Genomic DNA, 12233 nt, shown 5'->3' on the forward strand with positions numbered 1-12233 from the left:
TTCCCAATGACAGTAGATCTCTGTCATAACGGGGACTCGCTTTGTTTACAAAGGCAGATCCCCATTCTGCCTCTGAACTAGGCGACCGCGTGTCGCCAGTGGACATAGAGTCTGCTCAACCTGCGGGCATGAGCGTGCGACGCCCGCAACTGCGCCTGCTTGAGCAGATTACCAGCTGCGGTGATTTGCGCGGGAGAGCCAATATAATGACAGCAGCTGGTCGGCAAGCAGTTAATCTCTGCACTAGCACACAGCCGTGTGCACCCATTTCGTTGAATAAGTCGCGATTAACAGGCAGTACTGCTCGCTGAACGCGACAGCAGTTTCTGGTGTGAATGGGCCCTAAGAATTTGAATAGATCTCTGTGGCTATGGTTCACCTTTAAATAAAACAAATGTAAGAGGGTTGTGTGAATGTAGCTTCAATAGGACACTTAAAAGGTAATGCTGAGTGCAAAGTTCACTGTGATGCAATGCACTAAAGGTCTGCAGCTGCCTACTTGCACCAGACAGAAAACCAAATTCTATTTTAAGGAGTTGCAATACAAAAATAGCATTACCTTTTGTAGAACTCCAAACTAGGAGTCGTAATTTAAAACTTTTTGTATTTCCATGGGGCTTAAATTAAGATATTTTTGTATTTCCTATTAAAATTACAAGTATGAATATCAACTTTCATTGTTAGGTACATATAAAGTCCACAAATATTTATTTTGAAAACTTAACAAAATGTGCTTCTACTTCACTGCATGCACTTCTCCAAACATTATGGAAAATATAACTGTCCTACTGGGTGGCAAACAAAGATATCCAACATGAAACAGTAACCATCAGGTCACTAATATTAGTAAACAGAACACATCAGTTGAGTATCCCCACAGAGTCTATCATTGTATTTTAAAAATAGGCAACAACTTCTACAAACCTCTGACAAAGGCCAATGTACTGTAAAGAATGTTTTTTTGATGTTTTAGCTTAGTTTATTTCAGTCATTTAACAACTAAATCAGACACTTTTTTCTGTACATACTGCATATAGTATGTACAGAAAAAAAGAAAGAAAGAAAGAAAAAAAAAAAGCGTCTGATTTAGTTGTTAAATTGCAGAAATAATCTGACAAAATGTCCATGCCAGGGAGGCTTTAACAACATGTATAATACCTTTATCAGTATATCAAAAGCAAAAATCTTTTGCTTCGCCATGCATGTCCCACTTGAGAGATATCCCTTCACCTGTCCTACAGAGAACAAAAGTGAGGAAATCTGGCAAAAGTCAAGTAATCCCCTCTTAGATGTCGACAGAACAAGTTTCCACATTTGGATTTTCCCTCACTTTCAGGATCAACAACATTGATCACACAGACAGAAACCCCCACCTTCCTACCCCAACTCTTTATCCAAAACAAAACCAAAGAAACTGCTTTAGCGTTGGATACACTTTAAAAACACTTCTTTATTCTGTTATATTCTGCTGAACTCACCCTACAGAACATGATTTACTGAAATGTATAGTGAGGCAAAGCTAAGTGATCCTGTGTTTGCTCTTTTATATCAGGTGCAGGGATTAAAACAAAATGCAACTTATATGCATATACTGTTAATGGATATTTCAAGTGTATGCAGATTCCTGTCAAACTTTTTTGAAGTATAACTAAAGGCAAAACATTACAAATGGCCACTGCCCCCACCTATAACTGGCCTTTGCAGCAAGAAGCACATGGAAGGGTGATGCATGTCAAACAAAACCAAAGAAAATTCCCAGCTCAACTTACCAACCAACAGTATGCGTTAAAAACTAGGGTTCCGTACTTAATGCAAACAGTATGACAGGATAATTTGGTCTGTTGCAGACTGGTCATTAAGTTGAGCTGGGAATTTTCTTTGGTTTTGTTCTCTAACACCCGTAAGGTTTTTACTGCTCTTTTCCTGTTCAGAAGATTGTCTCTCTAAAGCTGGCCATATGCTATACAATCTTATTGTACAACCTCTGTATGATCTTTTGTACATTTACCAAAACTATGTAATATGAGGACAAACCTAAACATTACATTCAGTTTGTATCAAATCAGGTAGAGCTGATCACCAATGTCCTCAGGAATAGAAATGAGGGTAAATCCAAATTGTAAGTGGAACTTGTCATCAAAACGGGAATAGAGGGGAAGTCTGAAGGGGATACTTGTTCCAGTGATAACTGTCTAAGGGCCAATTCCCACTGCTCCGCAGGAGCAAATCACGCTCCGACCGCTCTGTGTTGCCGGCTGCACTATGGGGCGATTTAGCGCATCACACGGATCCCTTTGTCTTTGTATGACATTTAAAGTGTACAATAAGTACACTTCATTCACTGCAATGTCGATCAGTGTAATGCGTTGCCTGACATTGCAGTGCAATTCAGGCTGCTGCGCTACGATAAAATGCAGCATGTCTGCACCGCTGCACTAGGCTATGTTGAAGTGTGAATGGGACACATGAAACAATTGTTTCCTGTGTGTCCCTGCAGTGGCAGATGTTCCCATGAGGTAAAATATCTGTCACCGCATATAGTGTAAATTGGCCCTAAGGGCTAGTTTACACTAGCACTGCTCTCTGCAGACCAATCTGCATTTGGATCACTGGAGCACTTGAGGTGGCATATCACCTCCCCACCATGTGCTTTAACCCTTTCATGACTAAGCCTATTTTTGAAATTTGGTGTTTACAAGTTAAAATCCATATTTTTTGCTAGAAAATTACTTAGAACCCCCAAACATTATATATATTTTTTAGCAGAGAATCTAGAGAATAAAATGGAGATTGTTGCAATATTTTATATCACACGGTATTTGTGCAGCTGTGTTTTAAACGCAAATTTTTGGAAAAGGGACACTTCCATGAATTTTAAAAAATCCAAACAGTAAAGTTACCCCAATTTTTTTGTATAATGTGAAAGATGATGTTACGCCGAGTAAATAGATACCAAACATGTCACACTTTATAATTGCACGCACTCGTGGAATGGCGACAAACTACGGTAGCTATGAATTTCCATAGGCGAGGCTTTAAATTTTTTTTACGGTTACCAGGTTAGAGTTACAGAGGAGGTCAAGGGCTAGAATTATTGCTCTCGCTCTGACGATCGCGGCGATATCTCACATGTGTGATTTGAACACCGTTTACATATGCGGGCGCGACTTCTGTATGCGTTTTCTTCGCTGCGTGAGCTCGCGGGGACGGTGGTGCTTTAAAAAAATTTTTTTTTTTTTTTAATTTATTTTATTTATTTTTAGACTTATAAATTGTGTTTTAAAAAAAGTTTTTTTTTTTACTTTTATTGCTGTCACAAGGAATGTAAACATCCCTTGTGACAATAATAGGTGGTGACAGGTACTCTTTATGGAGGGATCGGGGGTCTAAAAAGACCCCCGATCACTCCTCTGCACTTCAAAGTATTCAGATCGCCGAAAACGGTGATTCTGAATACTGTGTATTTTTTTTTAAATTTGGCGCCATTGGCAGCCGAGTAAACGGGAAGTGACGTCATGACGTCGCTTCCGCGTTTACATTGAGAAGGCTGGAACGAAGCCGCCCACAGCTTCGTTCCAGCCCGCCCACAGCCGCCGGAGGCAGCCGATTGGACACCGGGCCTCCCGATCGCACGGCAGGCCCGATAAGAGCGGCGGGGGGCGTCCCCTCCCGCTCCTCCGGTATAACAGCCGAGCGGCTTTTAGCCGCATCGGTTGTTATATACGGGTAGCCGATCGCCCGCTCGAAACAACGGTACCGGGATGATGCCTGCAGCTGTGGGCATCATCCCGGTATAACCCCCGAAAGCCAAGTACGCACATATGCGTACGGTCGGCGGGAAGGGGTTAAATCTTTAACCACTTCAGCCCCGGAAGGATTTGCCCCCATTTTTTGCGATACGGCACTGTGACGCTTTAACTGACAATTGCGCGGTCGTGCGACACTGTACCCAAACAAAATTGACGTCCTTTTTTCCCCACAAATAGAGCTTTCTTTTGGCGGTATTTCATCACCTCTGTGGTTTTTATTTTTTGCGCTATAAACAAAGATCGACAATTTTGAAAAGAAAAAAAAACTATTTTAAGCTTTTTGCTAATATATATATATATATATATATATATATATATATAAAAAACGTATTAATCAGGCCGATATATATTCTTCTACATAGTTTTGGTAAAAAAGAAAAAAAAAAACGCAATAGGAGTATATTGATTAGTTTGCACAAAAGTTATCGCGTCTACAAACTATGGGACAGATTTAGTGACTTTTTTATTGTTTTTACTAGTAATGGCGGCGATCTGCGATTTTTACCAGGGCCGCGACATTGCAGCGGACAAATCTGTCCCCAAATTACACTTTTTGGGGACCAGTGACATTATTACATTGATCAGTCCTCTAAAAATGCACTGATCAAATGTAAAAAAACACTGGCAGGGAAGGTGTTAACGATCAAGGGGTTAACTGTGTTCCCTAGCTGTGTTCTAACAGTAGGGGGGGGGGGGGGGATGGGCTGCCAGGGACATGACAGATCACTGTTCCAGATGACTGGGAACAGTAGATCTCTGTCACATCCCCTGTCAGAACAGGGATTCGCCTCGTTTACAAAGGCAGATCCCCGTTCTGCTTCTGTTCTAGGCGATTGCGGGTCGCTAGCAGACATTGCATCCGCTCGACCCGTGGGCACACTCCTGCAGAGGGCGTGCGACAACTGAACGCGACAGTAGGGATAATTTTTACTGCAATGCAATGAAAAGCATGACAGCTGTGCCATATGTACCCCCCTCCACTGACTTCGCAGCATAAGGAGAAAATGGTAAAAGCGTGGCCCATCCACTCATATTTACCACCACTCCCCCCAATCACAAATGTAAACATGGCCCAAGGGGCGATTTCCCTCTCACCATAAAAACATCCTCACACTTTAAAAGTGTTTTATTATATCTGTCCATCAATTGCTAAAAAAAAAAAATTTACAAATTAAAAAAAAAAAGGGAAGCTGTTCATCCAGCCAAAAATCTTGTGAGCTGATAACAGTACAGGAAGAGATCAGTTAGCACTGTTCCCTACTTCTATCCTTTGGAGGAGAGAGGGAGGTGTTATGTAGTCCTAAAACATTCCTTGCCCTAAGGTGACAATGCTCTGTACAGTTGTCACCCTAATGAAGGGAGTGTGTTAATGGCAGGATTAACAGGTTAAAATAAAGGAATAATAATGCGGCCACCACATCTAAAGACCAATAAGTTGTAACATTATTAAAAATGTTCTCAGCTTTAGATACGCTTTAAGGGCAGCCAAACCTCACAAAGACACTAGCCCACACAGCAGAGGTTTCTTGTGAAGGCTAGTGTGAACAAGTCCTAAAGCCTGGTACACCCTACTAGTATTTTTTCATTCAACCCGCTGAGAAAAAACCTCACAGTTAAGATCGGAGGCGCTGTGCTAACTATCCGATGTTAGTACAGCGATCTCCCCTGCTGAGCAATTGTGTTCTGACAGGAGGGACGCTCTCATCCCCTGCCAGAAGACTCCATTGGCCGAGAGCACTGATCGGGAGCTGGTCGACTGCTGGTTTTCCACCATGAACGACTGACAGAAGCCGGCCATTTGGATCAGCTGCCATACACACTGGTGGAATGTCAGATGGTTTTCATTGAATCAGCTGATGTCGCCCGACATTCGGCCCGTGTGTACTAAGCTTAAGTGTGGTGCCTTTTACATGTGTCGCTACTCCCATCTGTGTCCCAATGGGAGGATTTCCCTACACTTACTGTCCCAAAAAATCCCTCCAAAGTGAGGGAATCCCTGGTTGTCATCACAACTAATGTCCCCATTGGAAGATTTGGGATTTACTTTCAGTGATAACAGAAAACAGGACAAATTGAGAGGGTGAGCTGCACTAAGAGGGGCACAGAGAGCAAAAAAAACTGACAGATGTTCTAATCCTTCTCCAACCTATCCAAAAAAAAAAAAAAAAAAAAAGAAAAAAAAAAGATTTGCTTTAGTTTCAAATTAAAAGAGAAGTATGGGTTTTTTTTAATTTTAGTTTTATACTTGCCTATGTGGATGGAGCATCGGACCGATGCTGTATCTGTCCCCCGGCGTCTCTGCACTGAGAACCGAGCCACTAAACATCGCCGATGGCTCGGTTTTCACAGATCCCCGAGAGGAGAGCTACTGACCTTCAGTCAGCGTCTCTCCTCCACGGGCACTGGAGCGCTGAGCTGGGGGGGGGGGGGGGGGGCAAAGAGCGGCCATCTCAGTGGCTCGCTGAGACTGCCATCAATCAAGGCAGCTGGCGGATCCAGACATGGAAGTCGGGATGATGCTCTGCCTCGACTGATGACACCAGACAGCTCTCCGCTGAAAATGGGTCACAGGAGTGCAAAACAAAATGCACTCCTGTGACCCATAGGAGAAGCCCAGCCTAAAAAGCTCAGGCTGGACTTCTCCTTTAAGCTTACAAAAATAAAGCTTGAACCTGACTGGTTGCCATGTGCAGCTGCTCCAGTTTTGATAAATTCCCCTCACCGTTTGTAAATTAGAATTTGTTTTCCAGCTGGGATCATGTATTTACCCAGACGAGTGATATGGATAGGCAAGTACATCACAGACAACAAACTGAATACATGTATGGAAAGCATCAACTAAAAGCATCAGAAACACCATAACAAGGTAAAACACAGTGAGCATTCAAACATATAATCCTGCCTTTAGAGCTCATTTACACCAGATGCAATCAGGTGCGTTTTTGAAAGCAGTACAAACACACATGCAAGAAAAATTTAATATTTTTCAGTGAGCCTAGTTTAAACCATTGCACTGCTTTCACGTGTGTTTAAAAAAAAAAAATCTACAGCATACTGCATTTTTCAGCACCAGAAATCATCGCAAACGACCATTAACACAATGCAAATGTGCATGAATTTATGCAAATAAGCGTTAATGCAACTTGGGGGGGGGGGGATGTAATTAAACTAAAAAAATATTTTTAAAAAAGCTGTCCCCAAATTACACTTTTTGGGGACCAGTGACATTATTACATTGATCAGTCCTCTAAAAATGCACTGATCAAATGTAAAAAGACACTGTCAGGGAAGGGGTTAACACTAGGGGGAGATCAAGGGGTTAACTGTGTTGGAGGTGTGTTTGGGGTCGTTATGTTGGAATACTGCCCTGCGGCCCAGTCTCTGTGGGGAGGGGATCATGCTCTGCTTTAGTATGTCACAGTACATGTTGACATTCATGGTTCCATCAATGAACTGTAGCTCCCCAGTGCCAGCAGCACTCATGCAGCCCCAGACCATGGCACTGCCAACACCATGTTTGACTGCAGGCAAGACACACTTGTCTTTGTACTTCATCTCACCTGGTTGCAGACACACACGCTTGACACCATCTGAACCAAATAAGTTTACCTTGGTCTCATCAGACCACAGGACATGGTTCCAGTAATCCATGTCCTATGTCTGCTTGTCTTCAGCAAACTGCCTGCAGGTTTTCTTGTGTATCATCTTTAGAAGAGGCTTCCTTCTGGGACGACAGCCATGCAGACAAATTTGATGCAGTGTGCTGCGTATGGTCTGAGCACTGACAGGCTGACCCTCCTCCCCCCCTTCAACCTCTGCAGCAATGCTGGCAGCACTCATACGTCTATTTCCCAATGACAACTTCTGGATATGATGCTGAGCATGTGCACTCAACTTCTTTGGTCGACCATGGTGAGGCCTGTTCTGAGTGGTACCTGTCCTGTCAAACCGCTGTATTGTCTTGGCCACCATGCTGCAGCTCAGTTTCAGGGTCTTGGCAATCTTCTTATAGCCTAGGCCATCTTTATGTAGAGCAACAATTCTTTTTTTCAGATCCTCAGAAAGTTCTTTGCCATGAGCTGCTATGTTGAACTACCAGTTACCGGTATGAGAGAGTGAGAGCGAAAACACCAAATTTAACACACCTGCTCCCCATTCACACCTGAGACCTTGTAACACTAATGAGCCACGACACCAGGGAGGGGAAAATGGCTAATTGGGCCCAATTTGGACATTTTCATGTACTTACTTTTGTTGCCAGAGGTTTAGACATTAATGGCTGTGTATTGAGTTATTTTGAGGGGACAGCAAATTTACACTGTTATACAAGCTGTACACTCACTACTTTACATTGTAGCAAAGTGTACTTTCTTAAGTGTTGTCACATGAAAAGATATAATAAAATATTTACAAAAATTTGTGGGGTGTACTCACTTTTGTGTATTTAAAAATAGTACAACTTGATGCATTTTTCTGCACCAGAATGCACCACAAATGCGCGTAAACAAACCACAATCGTACACGAAGTTAGTAAAAAAAATTGAAGAAATCAAATGAAAAAAAATATTCCGGAAACACACATGCAGAACCACACAGTGAACGCAGATATTGTGGTGTAATGCCTCGTACACACCATCGGACATTCCGACAACAAAATCCATGTTTTTCTTCCGATGGATGTTGGCTCAAACTTGTCTTGCATACACACGGTCACACAAAGTTGGTCGAAAATTCTGAACGTCAAGAATGCGGTGACGTACAACGCGTATGATGAGCCGAGTATAATGAAGTTCAATATCCAGTGCAGCTCTTCTGCTTGGTTCCGAGCATGCATGGCACTTTTTGCGTCAGAATGGTGTGCACACGATCGGAATTGATTTTGTTGTCCGAAAATTTGAGATCCAGATCTCAAATTTTGTGTGACGGATATTCCGATGGAGCCTACACACGGTCGGTATTTCTCACAAAAGGCTCCCATGGAACATCTTTCGTCGGAAAATCCGACCGTGTGTACGGGGCATAAGAGTTCATTGACACCAGAAGCGCTGGGGTGCATTTGTGAACGTATTCCCAAGGCATGGCACAAAAAAAAAAAAAAAAAAAAATAATTCCCTATGAAAGCAGTTCAAACCAGCACATTGCTTTTGCCCAGTGATGAAAAAAAGTACACCAAGCATTACTTTTTTCAGGAGCAACGCAATGCATGCGTAAATGCAACACACTGCTACTCATAAGACTGCCTTAAAGTGGAGCTCCAGGCTCCTTCAAAAAAAATTTTAAAAGACAGCAGCTACAAACACTGTAGCTGCTGAATTTTAATATTAGGAAACTTACCTGTCCAGGAATCCAGCGGTTTATTCAATCGGCACTGCCATCTCGGCTAAGGGAAACCGGCAGTGAAGCCATTTCCCTACTGCGCACGTGCGAAGCACACTGCTCTTTGTGAATGGCCCAACGGCGGGGGAAGGAGGAGGCGGGGGGGCTGAACTTCCTGATGAGTTTGCAGCGGCGAAGTGACCCGGGAGTGGGTACCTTTCAAAACCAGGTACCCGCTCCCCCCTTCCCCCCAAAAGGTGCCAAATGTTATAGCGGAGGGGGGGGAGGAGGTAAAGAGGCGAAGCTTCCCTTTTGGGTGGAGCTCAGCTTTAAATAAAGTATGTTTGTTTAAAAAAAAAAAAGGCAATGCACATAAAATGCATTCAACACATTACGCTTTACAAAAAAACGCAACATGCATGCGTCGTGGGTGTGAATGTACCCTAAGCCCTGGTTCACACTACTGCGATGCGGGAACCAGCGCAATTGCAGCGCAGGTTCCCACATCGCATCTCCCTCGCACTGCCCTCTGCTAACTGCTGTGGGTGTCAATACAAACGTTAATGACACCCCCAGACTGATTCGCAGAGCGAACTGTGAATTCAGACAGGAATTGGACCCATGAGATCCAATTCCAGTGCGGGGAAAAAAAGGTTTCTGCAGTATTTTTGTGCGAATCCAATTCAAGTTCAGCAAATTGTACGTCTGAATTCCCATTGCACAGACATCGCATGTGATCTGCACAGCAATGCGGTGTGAATCAAATGCGATGTCTGCGTTCACAATAGTGTGAACCCAGGCACAACAAGCCCTTACACCAGAGGCAGTATGAACACACTACAAAGGCATATGCAAGAAATATGAATGTATTTCAATGAGCAAATTTTACAGCACACTGCATTGCTCCCAGGGTGGATATAAATCTTAGTTATGTAGCATGAGGCTGTATATTCTGCAATATTTTGGTAAACTCATTCAATGAATCCAAGCTCTGCAAGCTGAGAGAACATGCACTGCATTGATGTATTCACACAATTTCACAGTAACCTGAGATAAACCAATGTTCTGAAATGTTCCTTTATCCCAAATGTTTGCAAATCTATGTACACTACAAACTGTATGATTGAATCAGTTCTGATATTGCTATTTTACTAAACTGACAGCTTGTTATTCTAAATAGGAAACCTTCATTTTGTTTTCAAATATTAACGATTCTAACTACCGACAAGAATCAGTCCTTACATTTAAAGAGCACCTGTCATTTCAGATCCATCGTGGCAGAACCTGTTAGCGGGCATCCACTCACCTGCTGCCACATCCCTCACCTTGTTGTGTCACTGCCGCATCACCAGCCGTCCCATTAAAGTGAATGGGACTGTCGGTGAGTCAACATCGGGTCAAAGGAGGAGCCGCTGCGGGACAAAGATGACAGTTACTCTTTAAAAATTTTGATCCAAATTAACTTGATTCAAATCAGATCCACCCTGAAACGTGCTGCAAATGCATGTGAATACAACTAGGTAGAAAAATTAAAATAAAATGACAAAATGATTCCAAACACACAAAAAGGCATCGTAAAGGCACATGCAGGAACGCACAGAGAACACAGGGATTGCGGTGTAAATGAGCCATAAAACACAAAGACCTCCATACTGTTCTAAAAAAGAAACTGAACAAAATGACAACCCCCCTGCCCAATGGGACTATAGAGGTAGAGAGAGGTGATGATGAGAGTCCCCTTGGCTCGGTGACAGGCTGTAAATCAATGCAGTGATGTGTCCGTCCACGAGGGGAAAGCAGCTGTACTCCCTGGAATCTGTCAATATCCCCTCCTCCTCTCCCCCCTCCTGTAGGATTACCAATAATAACACGTCCAGGAATCCCCCGTGCACGGGAATCACACTGCCCGCTGCACCCCCCCGGCTACAGGGATCTGCCAGGAATCCTCCGATCCGCTTATGATGGAAGCAGGGAGGACCCGGCCGGCACAAATACATATGATTAGCACTGACACAGGGGAATGTGGGGCCAGCCGGCGTGGTTGCCATGACTACAGCGCGGCCTAGCTACACCAGCGGCCTGGCCTGGCAGTGCCCGGGGGTGGGTGGCTGGATGGGGGAGAGAGGCAGCCGGGCTCCTCCGTTTCCCCCAAGTTCGGTTCCAGCCATCAGCTGCCGGGCCGCCATCTTTATTCTCGCTGCCTACAAGCTGAGGAGGAGGAGGGGGAGACACCGAGAGCTGTCATATAGGACGGACAGTGGGGCTTCCCCCTGACAGCCCCGGCCGAGGGGACACACACATACAAACACACTCACATTTAATCGCCCGCTCGGTGGTGGAGTGTTTACCGTCCTTGGTGGACATGGCTGGGGTGGCCGCTCCCTGGTGTCGGTGACTGGGCAGGCGGGCGGCCTCCTCCTGGCGGCTCCGGACTGTAAGGAAGGGAGGAGGAGGGGAGAGGGAGGACACGAGCGGGGCACGGCTACAGGCTGACGGTAGCGGCTGCTGGCAACATGGCGGCGGCAGCGCAGACTCTGCGGCTCACACAGCGCGGGAAGGGGGATGTCCCGGCCCAGCATGCACCACGCCGGCTCTCCCCTCACACGGGAGGAGTCGCGGAGAGGGCTGGGAGCGGGCTGAGGACACTCACACAGGGCAGGGACACCGGGCTGGACGGCCTCTGGGAGGGAGCTGCTATGGGTTACTACTGTGACCAGTCATTTCCCTCAGCAGTGTATATTTCACAGGTCACTGACCTACAGTCACCATTTACACTGAGGGCACCTTGGGGAAGATTTGCTGACAGGTTTTCTATTGCTATAAGTAGAAATGTGCGGCAGTACGCGTTTAGCACGCTTTGCCTTATGGGCTCATAACAAATGGCCCAATTATGGATAGAAATCTATATAATGATACCAACTATTCTCCACAAAACTCGGCCCACACCCCACGGGAAGCTTCTTCATACACCCATTCCCCATATCTCCACTGCTGTACAAAATGTGTAACTAAAGGCAAAATGTCTTTTCAATTTTGGATAGAGCAAAGGAAGGTTTTTGTTTATGTGACCTAAAGATGACATTTCCCTTCATTTCCTTTCCCATAGCC

General features: G+C 44.5%; 1 protein-coding gene across 7 annotated transcripts in view; it reads right to left on the reverse strand.

Annotated features, from left to right (window-relative positions):
• The window catches only part of PPP3CB (protein phosphatase 3 catalytic subunit beta), a 136315-nt gene extending 124573 nt beyond the window's left edge, over positions 1-11742 (reverse strand). For 2 of the 7 annotated variants that reach the window (XM_073596502.1, XM_073596504.1), the window contains exon 1: positions 11441-11740. In XM_073596502.1, the coding sequence (XP_073452603.1) occupies positions 11441-11489 (49 nt within the window). In that variant the 5' untranslated portion in view covers positions 11490-11740. Of the gene's footprint in view, positions 1-11440 lie in introns of all 7 variants that reach the window. The other 5 variants (XM_073596503.1, XM_073596506.1, XM_073596505.1 and 2 more) reach the window with 4 other exon arrangements.
• Between the last annotated feature and the right edge of the window lie 491 nt (positions 11743-12233).

The sequence above is a fragment of the Aquarana catesbeiana genome, linkage group LG08 (assembly GCF_042186555.1).
Source record: "Aquarana catesbeiana isolate 2022-GZ linkage group LG08, ASM4218655v1, whole genome shotgun sequence".
Classification (NCBI taxonomy): domain Eukaryota; kingdom Metazoa; phylum Chordata; class Amphibia; order Anura; family Ranidae; genus Aquarana; species Aquarana catesbeiana.